The following is a 16774-nucleotide window of genomic DNA, read 5'->3' on the forward strand; positions in this document are numbered from 1 at the left end:
TATCATTTCATATGATTTTAACAATTTCAAAAAGCAGAGATCTTGATTAGGTCATGGTTTAATGTAAACTGTTATAACAAACAGAGAAATATCACATAAAGCTTCCTTTTCTCTGATGAATAGTTTAAGTTCTGATCTTAGGAAAAACATTTTTAGGGAATAAATTGCTCTTGCCATCCACCAGCTAGATGCATAGTCCTAGGAGGATAGACTTTTAGTTTCTTCTCCATATCAGCTCCCAAAAATATTGCACATAGTTCTATAAGTTCATGGTAATCATTTCTTGGTAATTATTCATCTCTGTTCTTTCTGCAGTTCAGCTTTATAAAAGTTCAATAGTTCTTGAAGTTTTAATTCACTGAAAAACTCTTCTGTATAATCTTTACCACTTTGAAAATTACTAGTACAGGTAACTCCCGTACGTAACTCTGGAACGTAACTCCCATATAACACGGGAGTTACGTTCCAAAAAATTGCCATGTTATGCGAATCTGTGTTATACGAAACAAAGAACTAGTACGAAAAGGGGGATTAGGTTCCAAAAATTAAAAAACATGCTATTATATTTTCATAATTAAGATAAATATCTTTATTAAAATTTTCTTAAGTGATACATATTAACATAAATTAAACAATGTTTTCTTCGTCATCACTAAGCACTATTAACCAAGGGCATTTTCTTTTTGGCAAGTTATCCTTATCCTCTGAGCATTTTTCTGCATTATCTTCAGATCCATGCTTTACCTTTTGCAAAAAGTATGTGCTTTTAGTTAAAAGATCTTTATAAATTTCCTTATATGGTGCTAAGCACATATGAAGAATAAAGCAAGTATGGAATAAGGGAAAAACATCTGGCATCATCAAAAGCAGAAGCGTCGAGATCTGGCAACATTGAAACAAGTTTCGAGAAGGACCATGTTTATCGACAGAAGGCAGGAAAAGAAAATTTACATACTTAAGTACTAATAGTTCACGAAAATTATTATTTTCGTGAACCATTAGTACTTAAGTATGTAAAAATTTATTACATTTCATGTTGTACGAGGGTTTTACCCAATTCTCAAACTGTGTCAGAGTGAATCTGTGCTAAAAAAGTACCATGTTATACGAGGATGGTCCCAATTCTTGAACCATGTCAAAGTGAATCCATGCTATAGAAGTGCCGTGTTATACGGGGGTTACCTGTATTAACATTTCCCCAATATTTTCTTAATTGTTTGAAGAGAGGTTTATCAGGAATACTTGTTATCTCACATATTTTTCTTCCAAATACACTTCACAAGACTAGTTCATAGGTGTGATGATGACAGGGGAAAAACAATAACTCTCTATCCAATTTTTGTTCAATGAGGATGCATGCACAGTTGAAGTAGCCAGTGTTTGAGGCATTGTATCACTACAAAGAATTTTTACATTATTTTTCCAAACCCCAACCTGTTATTGCATTTCTGACAGCATATGCTTACTCTTTACCAGAAGCATTTTCTAATTTTGGAACACTTGTGAGCTGCTCTTTGTCTTCAAATGTCATGATGATCAGGAGTCTTTCTTCTTTTGGTTCCTTAACATTCAATGCAGGTAACAGCTTACCATCCCAGAGAACAGTCAGAATTGCAGGTATATCATTATTAAATGCAGCTTTTAATGGCTTCAGCTCGTTTTTTTTTTCCTTTTGCCTGATTTGATGAGTGGAAGATCTATTAATAGGAAGTTCATCAGTGTTGTGACCAGGTGCTTCTGCTGTTGCCTGAAAGATATAAACAGAGTCTCTTACACTCAATTCACATCTGTCTAAAGCAGCCACTAATTTGTCATTAATGAAATCTTTAATCTACTTCATCTTGCAGCATTCTGCCTTGGTTTATCATCCAGAAACTGCACAGAAGACTCATCATTGTTGCATTCATCCAAACTGGAAAATGTGCCTTCTTTATCTTCAGATGATGAAAGAGAAAGTGCAGCAGAAGAGTTGGATGCCATAAATTATTTACTTTGTCTTTTCTCCTCTTCAAGTTTCCTTTTGCTTGACCATTCTTTTTTGTGAGTTTTTAGTCCACAACTGCAAGACAGCCTTTTTGCTCTGGTTCTGTCGCAGTAAGAAGATTCTATCCTCATCTAATTTGATGGATTTTAGAGCATTTGCATGTGTGATGTCAAACAGGTTGTGCAGATTGTTTTGAAACTCCTCTTTATGGTACTTAAAAATCTAGTGATGCTTTCTTGCATTCTTTTATAATTTTCTCCATTTCAAATACAGTGGGTGATTGGTTAAAGAACATAATCTGTTCCAAGACTTTGTTTGCTATCTGAATTGTTCATTAACCAATTATCGATTTACCATAGGATTTTATGGGAATTTGATTAATTTGTTCTGGAGACTCCAAAACATAAAAAAATGCATACTTTCTTACTATGTTTATTTACATGTAATAGTAAAAATACATACATACACAGTCTTGCATTTTTATTAGTCATGTTTTTTCCATTTCTGGAGGTTAAAGAATCTGTTTAATGTCGATTGCTTTTCTCTTTTCTTCGGGATTTTTCGGAAGTAATTAATAACATTGTAATTATAGAGATTCCCAAGCCTATTAGCACCTTATTCTACTTTGGATGCCATTTGGATGACTGTTGTTCTGACATCCTCCCACTTCTTCAAAAGATCTTTAATAGCAGATGTTGGCATTGGTCCTCTTTCACCTTCCTCTTTTACAAAAAAAAAAAAAAAATAACACATTTTGCTGAGTTTCTTGGTGTTCTTCATTCAAGAGTTCTTGGAGTTCTGTCATCAGATCAGTTTCAGGTTCCATTATGAGCTCTTCAATGCTCTTTATTTCTCAGATGTGATTTTCATTACTCCTTTAGCTGCTTGAGACTTCTTAATATATCTTTCATAGCTAAGATTGTGTCTATTGTAGACCTGTTCAAGCAATACTGCTTAGCAACATCAGACATCATCTGCCCACTCTCTACTTTGGCTATTATCTCTTGCTTGGTTTCTACAGTGAGCACAGTTCTTGACACTCCACTCTTTTTAGATTCCATAATATTATCAGTTTCTTTTTTAAATAAAATGTTCAGAAAAGCACTTACAAAATTTCAGAGAATAGAAATTAACTAGTGCACAAAAAATTATTTAAATGCAAGGCCCGGATGAAATCTGAAATTTGGTATTAAAACATTAACGAATATCTGATGGGACAGTTAAACTCTTGCCTTTCATAAATATAAACTGACGCAAAACTTAACAACAGTCTTGTGAAGACTGTTTGTCAGAAAGGTAAACAAAAAGCTGGAATTTTAAGGGAGAGTTTCAAAATTTGAAGGAATACTATCTGATCAGTATTGGGTTGAGCATTGATATTGACGTCTTCAGAACTCCAAAAGGTTTTGAATTGTCACCTGGAGACAAGGGAAGACCAATCAGTATTCACTATTTTATGTTGCTTCTTTTTCTGTTTGTTCTGTGAAGTGTTTATTATCCGAACATAAAAATCTTTCGCAAAAGTGTTCATTATCTGATTTGTTCCTTGTCCGATCATCCACTGTACAAGTCTATGGGGGTTTTTAAATAATGCTGAGGGTATCTTGTTGGAATTCTTGCTTTTCCCAAAAGATCACACACTCACAAACTACAAGATTCACACTCTCACTTATAGTTAGCTTAATCTCTTGTATGTTGTAAAATAAAACAGCCAGCACTTGTCTATTTGACAACAGTTTGCCTCTAGTTAACACAACCAGCAACCAAACACAAACTGACAATGATTTATGTGTAATAACCAATCAAGGCCTGAGTGAAGCATGGCACATTCAGATGTGGCACATTGATACTCAAGTTAGCATGGGTTAATATTCATCAATTGCTAATAAATTAAATATGGATAAGTTTTTGAGTGAAAGGAAAAAAATGAGCAAGTGGGCGTTCAAAAATTTTGAAGTTGAAAAATAAGGGACACTCTAGAGTACGTGTGCAGGCCTCGGAGTCGCTCACTTTTCTCACTTGTACTCACTTTTCTGAAGTATCCTCACTTTTCTCACTTTTCAGGTCATTTTCTCACTTTTCTCACTTTTTTGGTCATTTTCACGTGCTTAATTAAGATGTGGGACAAACCAAAAATAATTTTAAAGCCAAACGAATTGCCGAATTATCGGACTATCGGAATAGAATTTTTTAGAAGAAAATACGCGGCCCTGAGCAGACTCAAAATTGCAACTGCCCGCTCAGTGTTGTTAGGTTATAGGAAACAAAAATTTATTTAACGTATTTAAAAAAATCTTTTATGCACTTAAAAAATCTCTCTCATTACAAATTCAGAAGCCAGTGTTGAGTAAAGTTATGTACTCATGCCATATTTTCATTATTTGCCAAAATCTATGACATTGAAAGACAAATACTGTCGATATAAAAACAAAACATCAATTGCGATTTTATTATACAGTACTATATAAATCGCTTATTAGAAATTCGTGTAGTTTATATTTTTCAATAAAAATTATAAATGCTGTAATTGAAAATTTAAAAAAATAAATATTGAATATATAATAGAACATCAAAACTTATAAAATTAGAGTAAAAATTCTCTAAAAAGCAAAATAAAGTTACTACTGTATAAAAATTTTAAAGTTTTCGTTCAGAATTAAAAAGATCTTTTCCTTACACATTATGTGGTGAATTCGAAATTTCACATCTTTATGTGAATTGACGCAATACCGTTAATTCACATAAAGGTATGAAATTTCGAATTCACAGAAACTTGTAAATGAGGAGACTGTACTTAAAACTAATAAATAAACAACTTTTATATCAAAAGGAAACAAATGACAATCGATCTATCCACCTGTTCTGCATGTTTAGCTCTTTCTGGTATTTCGTTGCAAATAGAAATTCAGTGGCAATTGGTAATTTAAAATTAATTGACTCAAATGCTTTTAAAATTTGGGGGACCAAAAAAACGCGATATAATGAGTGGCTACTATATTACAGTATATACAGAAATTTTTAAAATGTGTTTAACCATAACAGAATAAAAAGAAAATAACAATTTTTACCGCTATTTTCCTGAGTTTTCCTTCTGTGTTTTCACTTTGTTTTGTCACTATTGCACTCACTTTTTATTCACTTTTTTCTGTATTTCAACTCACTTTTCTCACTTTTTCAAAGGGGAAATAGCACTCCTAGGCCTGCGTGTGTGAAATATACTGTATCTGTAGTTATAAAAAATGGAATTTGAAGAAAATCAATAAACTAATGTATTTAAATCAGTTTGGCATTTTTTCTAAAGATAAAAGAGGACTCATGTACCAAATGTAAAACTTGTACCAAAATAATTAAAACTGCAGGAGGATTGACTAGCAGTATCAACTTGCAAAAAAAGAGGGTTAGAAGCAGAAGGAAGCAAACCAAAAGCAAGTACTTTTAAAATTGAGTGACTGATTATTTTTCTCTCAAAAGTGGTGATAATTTTTGCCTGCAACATTAGCTCATCTAATAACTAAAAATGGGTTACCTTTCAGTGTATTTTGTATGTTTGAAGATTCCACTAAGATCCAAACACTGGTTTCAATACTTGTATTCTGGTATTGAAAGCTTTCTTTACTGAAATATCTGTATTGAGAAAACCCTTTGATATTGCAATCTCTAATATACTGTATATCTATTATATAATTTATAGATGGAGATGGTTTAATTTCTCTCTCCCAATTTAGAGTACTCCCTTTAACTGCACAAAAAAAAAAAAAAAAAATATTATGTAATTTTTAAAAGTCACAAACATTTTATTATTGAATACTTTAGTATTTTATATTGTGGTCTATCTTATATACACAGTTAAAATTATTCTAAAAATAAAGTCAAAATAGGCAAAAAAAAGTCAAAGATCAAAAGCGTTAAGTTATAATTTTTAATACTCCTAAATATAGATTCAAATTAATTAAAAGCGTTGATTAATCATTGATTAAAGCATTTAAATTTTCATTTAGCATAAAATATTAATTGTTGAATTTGTTTTAATTTCTTTAAATAATTTTTATGTAACATGTAAATAAAAAAAATTTTTATTCCTAATTACACATTTGTAATTGTTACATTCTATTTCTGTTATTTATTTAAAATTTTATAATATTTATCAAAATAATTTAGATATATTGAAATTTCATTAAATTTAAAAATAAAAATACATTTTATTGAAGGAAAAAATGGGTGAAATTGCATGTAAAATCTATGCTATTGAAAGTATGGTGTATTTAACAGCTGGTATATTAGACATGGTAGAAGAACCAGACTGCAAAATTGAAAATGCTATTTTAAAGGTAATAGAGCCATTATAATCCTACATAATTAACATAGCTATAATTCTCATAAAAATCTAATTTTTCTGAACTGTGAAAAAGTTTTTTAAAAACAATCATTTTATTAATTAAATAATTAAAAATGACTAGAATAAAAATATAATATAGTTAATTTAATATAATTTCATAATTGACAATACAGGGATTAGTTACATGGGGCAGTGTGGGGCACCAATTCCCACACCTATGATTTGCTGCCCCTTACTCTCCACCACCCACGACACTGTTCCACACTTGAAAACTGGGTATTCATGAGGAGTTAATAGTCACTAGGTAGCCAGTTAATTAAAACTCAAAAAAAGTAAATTTAAAATAATAATTAAACTCTAGCCTTTACACTGAAAATGAAACTAAAAATAAAATCAAAGTTAATTAATTTAAATTTAAATGAAATCAGTTGAAACATAATATTTCAGAAAGTGTGAATAAAGTACTTGTTTTTCATCTTTATTGATTTGGTTATATTTCATTCAGGCAGTCAGAATCAAGTCTCTTTTTATGTTGCAATCCTGGACAGCGGGTGTTCTTTAATCAAATATTATCACGCAGGCCGAAACATATACCCATTCCAAGGTTGGATTATTCACAACTAATTCCTCCCACCATGTCAAGTCTCTTTATAGCACTTTTTTGTAAAGTGTTGGTTTTGGCTTTGGTTGGCAGTGACGGAACATTTTGCTTTTAATATCCATATATAATTTATATAGATAAAGATTTGCATAGGTACAATATATTACCATATTGTCATGAGTTGTTCAGCATGTTGGTCTATTTGGAGAGTCCATGAAATCGGATATTTCTGTATGGTAAAAATCATCATGCCAGTTTATCCTCATAGAATGCCAGCATGCCGGTTTAAATGAGGTTATACATCCCTCTCTAGAGGGCACATTAAAAAACCAAATGAGTTTTTATTCTAAAACTGTGAAATTGTCAGCATTACATCAAAAACTATGATTATATGTTTAATTTCTTCATTTTGTTTTCTTTCTAACAATGTAAAGTACTCATGGAATGCTGAAAGTATTTTTTTTTTAATGTTTATTGTAATTTGATTCAAAAACACAAAAATAAACATTAAATTTCAGAACTTTGCTGTAAATTATCTCAACTTTTACCAATTAACATTGGTTTTGTGTAAAATTTGAGAGGAAGGTGTTATTTTTAAGGTCAGGGTAGATTGTCAGTGCACCCACACTGGCTTATTACTACTAAAGTCAATAAGTCATTAATTGTTTTATTGGCTTGTAAAAGAAAACTCTCATCCTGATTTTAAGTCAGTCAAGTTACAACGTTATTATCTTATTGTACTCAGAAGAATGTTTTCTTTAACATTTAATTAACAACTAGTTTTGTTAGATCTGATTAATTTTATTTTTTAGTTACAGTTTAACCAGCATGCTAGTCTCCCCCAGTTATATGCAGCATGCTGGTCAATCTGCAAAAATACAGTATGTTTCATTCGTGCCTGCAGCAGTTAATTGCTATGTATAGCAGTAGATGCAACATGTACCATAAGTTGATCTTACAAATTAAATATAATTGATAACTGTTTTTATTATTAAATACTAAATTTGTTTTATTGGTAAACTCATTTTACTCAAATTAACAAGTATTTTACTTTCCCTGCTGTTATGTATACATAACATGGAAAAATATTGGAACTGTGTCAAATTTGACCCTGTGGGTTTTTTTCAAATATCCATGTTTTCAGACCTTCTGAACCTAAAATATCAAAAAAGGGGGGGGAATTTCTAAGCATATGTATTTAGACATGTATGTGTGTGTGTATTGGCATCTGTTTCATTTAATATCTCATGATGGGGTAATGATGAAACAAAATCTGGCATGGTAGCTTATGTGTAAGGGGTATTGATGCTATTAACTTTTGATTTTGAAAGGTGGAAGGGGTGGAGAGACAGGGGTGTCATGTCTTATCGTGTGTGGGATCAGACATAATAATTTTATTTGTTGTTAGCATTTACAGTTTTTTTTTTTATAAAACTCATCTCTACCCTGAAAATTATGCATTTTGCCATTTTATAATAATAAAAAATATAGAAAATTTTTATAACAAAATCTCAAGCAGTTTATCACGGACTACCATAAGAAAAAAACAACTGTGCAATTGGTGAAATATTTGTGCTGTAACGTGACTTACAAAACCTTATTTTCAAACATGTGCAAAATAACTCAATATTAGAGTTATTCCACTTCACACTGGTACTGTACTTGTGAAAGAACCTTTCCACAAATGAACATTGTAAAAACTGATGTGTGTAATCACGTAAGTCAGGCTATTATGAGAATTGTTGTAGAAGGGCAACCTGTATAGACATTCAATTTTCAAAAGGCAATTGGTTACTAGATACATAAGAAGTATAGACACATTAGACTGAAATAGTTGCTAAAGTGAATGTAGTTGAATTTGTTTAAAAGGTGCTGTTATGTCTTCATAATCATATGTCAATTCTGTTCTATACATTGCTTGACTAGGACATGTTTTCATAACAAAAAGTTGCAAAATTTGACTTAAATTTACTCTGATCTGAAAGCCCCTATCCCTGCAGCATCATAGACTTTTACCATGGAAGTCCCACACACAAAAATTTCTGGCTCCATCCCTGACAATACATTTAAAAATATGATCTTAATGTTTACAATTTAATATTCAGCATTTTTAAATTTTATAAATGTTAAAAAATAATAAACATTTAAAACTTTTTAGCTGTTAAATTTTTATAATTTTTATTTGAATGATTCTAATTATTTGATATTGTACTTTGATAATTTGTATCATTCAGTTATTATTTTACAATACAATAACATTTTCTTCTACTAAATAAGTTTTTAATATAAATTTTTTCATTAAAATTATATAAATAATCAAATCTTATTTATAATATTTTCAGGTATTTGGTGCTGAACAAACATGGTGGTGTGTGAACAAATGCATTGAGATCCTGGGAAGTAGAAGTTATTTCAAAAATTATCCTTACAGCAGATATCTAAGAGATTCTCTTGCTTGGAATATTGTTGAGGTTAATTTATATTTATGAATACTTTAAAATATTAATGACCTAATTCAGACTATAATTTAAGCATGTGAAACATGTTTATAAGATTATAAGTTGTTATGCATATGTAATAAACAGCCTACAAAGTACAAATTATTTAGTCCAATAATTTAATTTTCCAAGAAAAAACTATTTGTCAAATGTTGATTTGTGAAGTATCCCTATATTGATAATATTTCTGTGGATTGTTCTAATTTTTTCTCTTATGGACTCTCAGTTAATTTATAATTTATTTAAATCTATATCTTTATATGAGATTTATCTATAATTAATAAAATATGTATTTGCAGAATAATTTACAAAGAATGACATTTTTAAATCAAATAAATTAATTATGAATCCTATTCATTACTTTCGATAAATTTATTTTGGTTTAATTATCAAATATTCTTCTAAATTTTCTGTTTTGCTATAGTATTTTAATATTACTAGTATATATTGAAGTTCTAATATTATATTGTGCTGCAAACAGTTTTTAGCACATTCTGATGATACTTGTATTATTCTAGTATTATTTATTCTGTTATTTACTTTTATTAATTTAGAAATATCTTCGAAATGAAGTTTTTGAATCCAAATAAATTTTTATTCATTTTTATTTTATAAAATACAATTGCTGACGTGTGAATAGGAATAAATAGTTTCTGTGTCTATCCAAAAGATACAATGTGTCAGAATCCTGATGTGGCATCTTGAGGTGATCTCGACCCTTTGGTCAAGTGGTGCAGAAGCATAGGGAGCATTTGTGCACTGTCACCTATCATTGCTTGAATCACAGCCATTTGTCAAAAGGAATGAAATAACTTGAATAATGGTAATCATTTCCAAATTTTCAAATGTAAATTTTCTGCATCTACATGAAAGGATATCTTTGTATGCAGAAAAAGATCATGCATTCACAGATGTCAGCAGCAGGTACTTGGTCTTGACTCGAAATTCTAAATCATTGCATTCCACGGTCTTCTTTAAGTCTGGATTCTTAGCATGACTCTTCTCAAATTTTTGCTTGGAATATCCATATAATTTATCTCTTACTGAGGAAAACAGTTTCCACTGCTTTTCTTTTTGAAGATGCTTTCCTTCTAATTTGTTGATTGCATCAACAACAAATTTGTATTAATATGCAGCAGAAAGTTTTTCCTGAACACTAGCATCCAAAACTAAGTTCTTAATTTGACCAACTGCAGCAGAATCAGGACCTTCTACATGCAGAGCAAATTCTTTGATTTTCTCAAAATTTTTGCAAGAGAAAATGCCAGCTTTTATCCATGTTCCTCACCTTGTGACTGGATCAGGTGGCAGGGGAAGATGTCATTGTATACAGTGACTATTGCTGGACTTTCTTTAAAACTTTTTCATCTTTGAAATAAACATGTTTGCTTTGGGACATTAAGCACATACTGATTCACAAACCAAATGAAAGATATGTGCTATGCATGGAATGTGATTCAAGTTGACAAACATTGGTTTTAAATTCTTGAAAGCTGAGAGTGGGTAAAGGGCTTGGTCTGTTAGAACATCTCGGTCTGTTAGAACAGCTCATGCATTTTGGTATTTAATGCCGTCTGGCCACAGCTTCATGAAAGCATCGTTAAATGCTTGCATTACATGGGTAGCATCATACTTTTTCAGCTTATATATATCTTTAAGAGCATTGTATTCACCAGTTTGTTTGTTAGTAGGGCAACTAAAATTGAATTTCAAAATTAATCATTTCATGTCATCTGTTGTTTCATCCATAAGAAACAAAACAGGATTATCTCCAGTATTATCCCATATCTTACTGTACCGATTGTTTTTGCATATGCCAATTGAACATAACATTTTCTTAAAGTATATTGGTTTTGCCAGTCCATCTCTCCAAAAAACTTTTCAAACATGGATGACCGATCCTACTTAGAGGGATCCCAGAATGTAAGAAAACTATAGCTAAAGATGAAGAGAATTTGTTTATGAAAGCAGCACTGTTACTACTTTCTGCCAAGGATTTTGAAATAAAAGTTTGTTTTTTCTAGCTTTTTTACTTTAATTCATTTCCATTCACTTGCTTGACAGTCAAAATATGCCCTTTAACATGTTTTGACATGTGCTTTTCATCAACAGCAATCTTTACATCACAAATATTACACCTGAAGCTAGTTCCATCAGTAACAATACCTTCATCAGCATATCCTGCAGCTAGTTTTCATAAACCTTCCTTCCTGCTTTCTACTTTCAGCATTTCTTAACAGAAATATTTTAAAATTAGATCAATCAACATTTGAAAGTAAGTCTAGAAAAAGCATAACTATCACTTTGATCATATGCAAAAAGAAGCAGCTTAGGGGCTGTTCATAAATTATATAATGCATTTTTAGGGAAATTTTGACTCATTCCTTCCTGATAACACTAGCTGACAAACCTGCATACCCTTTCCCATTTACTACATAACATTTCAGTACTTCCTAAAGTTTTAAAAGAAAAATAATTACTAGACAGTGACGTCTCATTTCAAAAACCAGTGTTGTCAAATTGGGCTGCAAATACAGATATTTAGTTTATGATTTGAAATTAAGTTCAAAATCTAAATTAGATGAAAATCAGCCCTAAGTAATAAGGTGTAATTTGCAGTTAAAGTAGCCCAACTAGATGCAAAACATGCAGACCTGGCAGTCCTAGTCCTGAGAGACATGGCAAGTTCAATAGCAGTTGACAGTAGTCACACTTTGATCAATCATTGTCAATCCTCCCAAATGACCATTTGGATTAATTGACATCTATATTTAGATTGTATGGTTCGTTCATCATCAGCAGCCAATTCCAACACTTTTTTCTTGTGACAAATTTAACTTAAGCCCGTATGAAACTTTATATCCAAATTACTTTGTTTTCTTCTGTAAAAAAATTACTTAATTGTGTCAGTACAAGAGTTACCAACCCAGGAATAGCAAATGGGCTGATAAGTGAAAGTTTCTTATTTTCATAATATTTGGGCCAAATCAGTATATAAACATATGATATGTTTACTGTATATATTCTATACTGAAAATACTGTATATATTCTTACAATATGATAAAAAGGTGCAGAACTTCATATTAAAATAAAGATGCCAAAGGAAACCACCTATTTATATTGTTTTTAAAACCACTATTAATCAACTGACTTTTTTTCTATTCAATCATAAAAAGAAGTTTAAAATTTTGGGAAGGAATAATTTTGAATTTAAATTCAGAACTGTTTACAGTTGAAATCTGTCAGCCAGTCAAAAGCATAATTCCAATTTCTAAATGTTAGATAGGTGGGAAAATCAGTTAGAAATTGCTTAACTGTCAGTACTAGAATCAAAATGGATTTTATCTGTAATTTTGTGCAAAAGTTTGAAAAAGATGGGAAATGATGCTAATTGAGGGAAATGGTGAAAGGAGGAAGAGTGCAAAATGAGGATTAAAAATTTGATTTAAATGGATCCAGAGATCATTTCATGATAGGTGGTTATTGTTCCCCAAAAATAAGACCTGCATTAAAAATATTCCAAAGCCTACTTATGTAATTTATAAATATGAATATAAATAAAAAAATTTATATATTTATAAATTACATTATTTAGTAGTAAGTGCTATTAAGTAGTTTTTGTTTTTAAAATTTAAAGAAAGTATATACTGTTTGAAGTAATAATTATTTAATTTAGGGATCATCAGATATGTTGAAAATGTACATTTCTCTGATTGGTTTCAATTATGCAGGAAGTCATATATCTGAAAATGTTAAGTAAGTATTATTATAACATTTAAAATTATAAACTTGTAATTTGTTATTTTCATATTTGAAATTTATTGTATTAATATAGTTAAAAACAAAATTAACAGTTTTGAATTTAGATAATTTTACATTTTGTTTAATCACAGCATACAATAAAATTTTGCAAACAAATTAAGAAATAATACTGTCTTTTGATGATAAAATTTAATAGTAAACAGAAATATATTAAATAAATTAATAAAATTGTTAATAAATCAAGTTATCTCTCAAAAGTAAATAGAAAGAATACTTGTTTGAAAAATTATAAAAATTAACCGTAATTTTTAAGAATTTTTCAAATAAGTATTCTGTTTTATTCATCTGAGGAAGATAACTTGATTTATTGAGACTTTTTAAATTTCTGTTTATTATTAAACTTTTACACCAAAAAATCTAAAAGAAAGAGTAATATAACTCATATATTTGAAATTTTAAGCACATTTTTTATAATTCTACTAAAAAAGTGGCATCTAAAATAATTTTTTCATACCTAATTTAAGTCTTTCATCAGATTAACAGAATTTGTTATGGTATTGTTCTTTAAAAATAATTTAGTAAAATATATAATTGAAAATAATTATTATCAAATATTTTGCCTTTATTTCTAGTTCTACTCATGTACAGTTATCATTTTCAGTCTGTGCATATTCCTCCTTGTCTTCATTATAATAACTACTTTATGCATGTGCAATAGGAACTTAGTCTTCTTTCTTCTCTTTACATAATCTGTAAATTTTAAAATCTGTCCTTTTTAATTTATTTTTAGTTTTACTTTTGTTCTTTTATACTTTATTGTATACGTAAGTAGAGTTCAATGTTTATTATGATACCATTCCAATACATAAATAAAACCATAAATAACTAAAATATCTAAACATCAGATTTCTCAGGCCATAATCTGGAAAAATTTTCATTAATGAAATTAAGTAAATTTAGCCTAAAGATAAGTATTAACATTAATAATTAATTTAATTCTAAAATTAATTGCAGCCTAAATGCCTATCTTCATACCAGATTACTTAATTTCATTAATAAAAATTTTTCCAAATTACAGCATGAAAACTCTGTTATTTAGATATTTAGTTATTAAAATTCAGCTTAGTTAAATATATTAAATATATAATTTATATATTTGAATAAAAAATAATTTGTTTATTTTTTTATTAATAATCAAATTTTGATAAGCATTCCCAAATTTAAAAACGTATTGTTTATAATCAACACACTAGAACCTTTTTATATCCCAGTAAGAACAAATTTTAGTTAAAACTAATGTTTTTGACCATAATCATGGTCAAAAACATGGTCAAATCATGGTCAAAAACATGGTCAAATCATGGCTTTTGACCAGTATAATTTGAATAGGGAGCATGTCAAACAACATGTTTAAAATTATTTTAAAATTCCGAAATATTTAAACGTTAGAAAATAATTTTTGGCCATATGTGCTACAATAGTGATAAAAATATCCTTACATCACTACAAATAAATAGTAAGATGTAATTAATGGCGTAGAAACGGTAGCTACATGCTAGTGTTGCTTTCGTTTTTTTTTTCATAGCACCATCTCCATGCATATGAAACATTAGCAGCATCCTTTGCATTAATACAGTTGCTGGCCAGGCCGGCTTTATATATTTCTAATGCTTCCAGGTTGCGAACGTGCTTAACCTGACCTGACATTTTCACCAATTTGGCCTTACGGAGGTTGGCTTGTATTTTGGGGTCTGTGGCATAGGTGGTAGGACAGTGGTATGCTTTTGGTTAGCAATATCATACCTGTGTTCCTGTATCCTTTTGCTTAGTGAGTGCATCATGGATCCGATCATGTTGGAATCTGTGGTCTCTGAGAGGAACTATATGGATACCTGGTGCCCGACTTACCTAGGTTCCGTCTTTGTCGTTGTGCAATAGCCCATATACTGTGCTAGATCTCTTATAGGCAATCTTTGTGCCTTTATGGGTAGCAATCTCTTTATAGATGGAGCTTAGGTGCTGGTTGTATTGCACCACCTTGCATGATTGGTTGATTGCTGTGATTATGGATGTCATTGGGCTTTACCTGTATGTTGTGCGTATGGTGCTCAGTTAGCAGGTTGGCATATGTGTGCAATACCTGTGACTTACTGCTATGTTTTCAATGTGCTTCAATTCTGCCACCGTATCCTCCCATTTAGTGTGCCCTTCTAGTTAGCACACGAAATGCAGAGATCTTGAGAGATCTTGTGAGAAAAAGGGTCAGCAGAGTTTGACAGAATAAATATTGGTACATAGCAAGGTTTGTAATTTCTGCTGGTTTGCACTCTGCCTGTGTCCAGGCGAATGTTGACATCTAGGAAATGCGCATTTGTGTTACTCTTCTGCTCTAGTTTGACAGTAAGGCCATATGGGTTGTTGTTCATGGAACCTATAAAATCATTTATGTTGGGCTCAGCCTTCCAAAGAATGAAGATGTCATCTACGTACCTTTTGTAAACTAGGATGTTTGGTAGGAATAGTGGTATGACCCTTTGTTCTAATTGTCGAACCACCAATTTGCACAAGTCCCCTGAGAGGGGGCTTCCCATAGGTATGCCCTGTTTTTGTAAATAAATGCATACCATTATTGAAGCGGAAGAATGAAGTATAGTATAAGAGGTGTGCTAGCTGCAATACATGTTTATGATGCGTACTTGCCCCTTTGCAGCTTAGTAACAGATCCCTGAGTGCAGAAGCATGGTTGTATTTTAATCGAGGGGTATAGGGAGACAAAATCCAAGATGGTAATGAATGCTACGTCTGTTAACTTGATTCTATGAGAAGTTGTATTGCTTATATAAAGTTAGATTAACAAATGCAAAAATAGTAGAATAGCAGAATATAATAATTTGCTGTGGTATTTTATTAACATCATAAAAACTAAATTTAAGAAATAAAAAACTTTCTCTAAAAATAAAATAATATTTTTACTTTAAGTTACTTTATTTCATTTCAAGCCTAATATTGATAAGTTCAATTTAATCATTAAATATTTTATAAAATTTAAAATGATTCAATTTTTTCAGATTCAGATGCAGTTTTTTGAAAATTGGAGATAAACTATTTCTTAATTAATTTCAAATTAAGAAAATAAAAAACCAGTTTTAATTATATAAGAATGGAAATATATGGATATATATATATAAGATGGAAACAGTAAATCTTTCATTGCACTTTAATTGTACAAATACAGTAAACACCTATTAACCCAATTTTTGATTAAGGCCAAACAATCTGCCAGACAGTGGTGGATTTAGCACTGTCCCAAGCACAATTCAATTTTGAGGTCCCCCTCTAAATATTTTCACTATCCTTACACCCTACAGTGTGCATTCTACATGCACATTTTTTACTCTGGTAGGCACTATACCAGTGGTCCAAAAAAAATGAGACATAGGGAAATAAAATTGAAAATTAATTAATATAAAATTACAACTGCCTGGCTGTATTTAAAAGGTTGCTGATGTTTAGAGTGTATTAATTATGAAAACTGAAACTTATTGGTACAAGAATTATTAAGCTTTAATAGGTAAAAGTGTTAAAAACAAAA

At 30.3% G+C, this 16774-nt stretch overlaps 1 protein-coding gene across 1 annotated transcript in view; it reads left to right on the forward strand.

The window, feature by feature from the left end:
• Window positions 1-16774, forward strand: part of LOC136979084 (complex I assembly factor ACAD9, mitochondrial-like) — a 70762-nt gene that overhangs the window by 39057 nt on the left and 14931 nt on the right. Inside the window, exons 11-13 of the mRNA XM_067274994.1 lie at window positions 6193-6312; window positions 9264-9392; window positions 13097-13176. Of these exons, the coding sequence (XP_067131095.1) occupies window positions 6193-6312; window positions 9264-9392; window positions 13097-13176 (329 nt within the window). The remainder of the gene's footprint in view (window positions 1-6192; window positions 6313-9263; window positions 9393-13096; window positions 13177-16774) is intronic.

Source organism: Centruroides vittatus, unplaced genomic scaffold, assembly GCF_030686945.1.
Source record: "Centruroides vittatus isolate TY-2023 unplaced genomic scaffold, ASM3068694v2 contig_577, whole genome shotgun sequence".
Taxonomy (NCBI): domain Eukaryota; kingdom Metazoa; phylum Arthropoda; class Arachnida; order Scorpiones; family Buthidae; genus Centruroides; species Centruroides vittatus.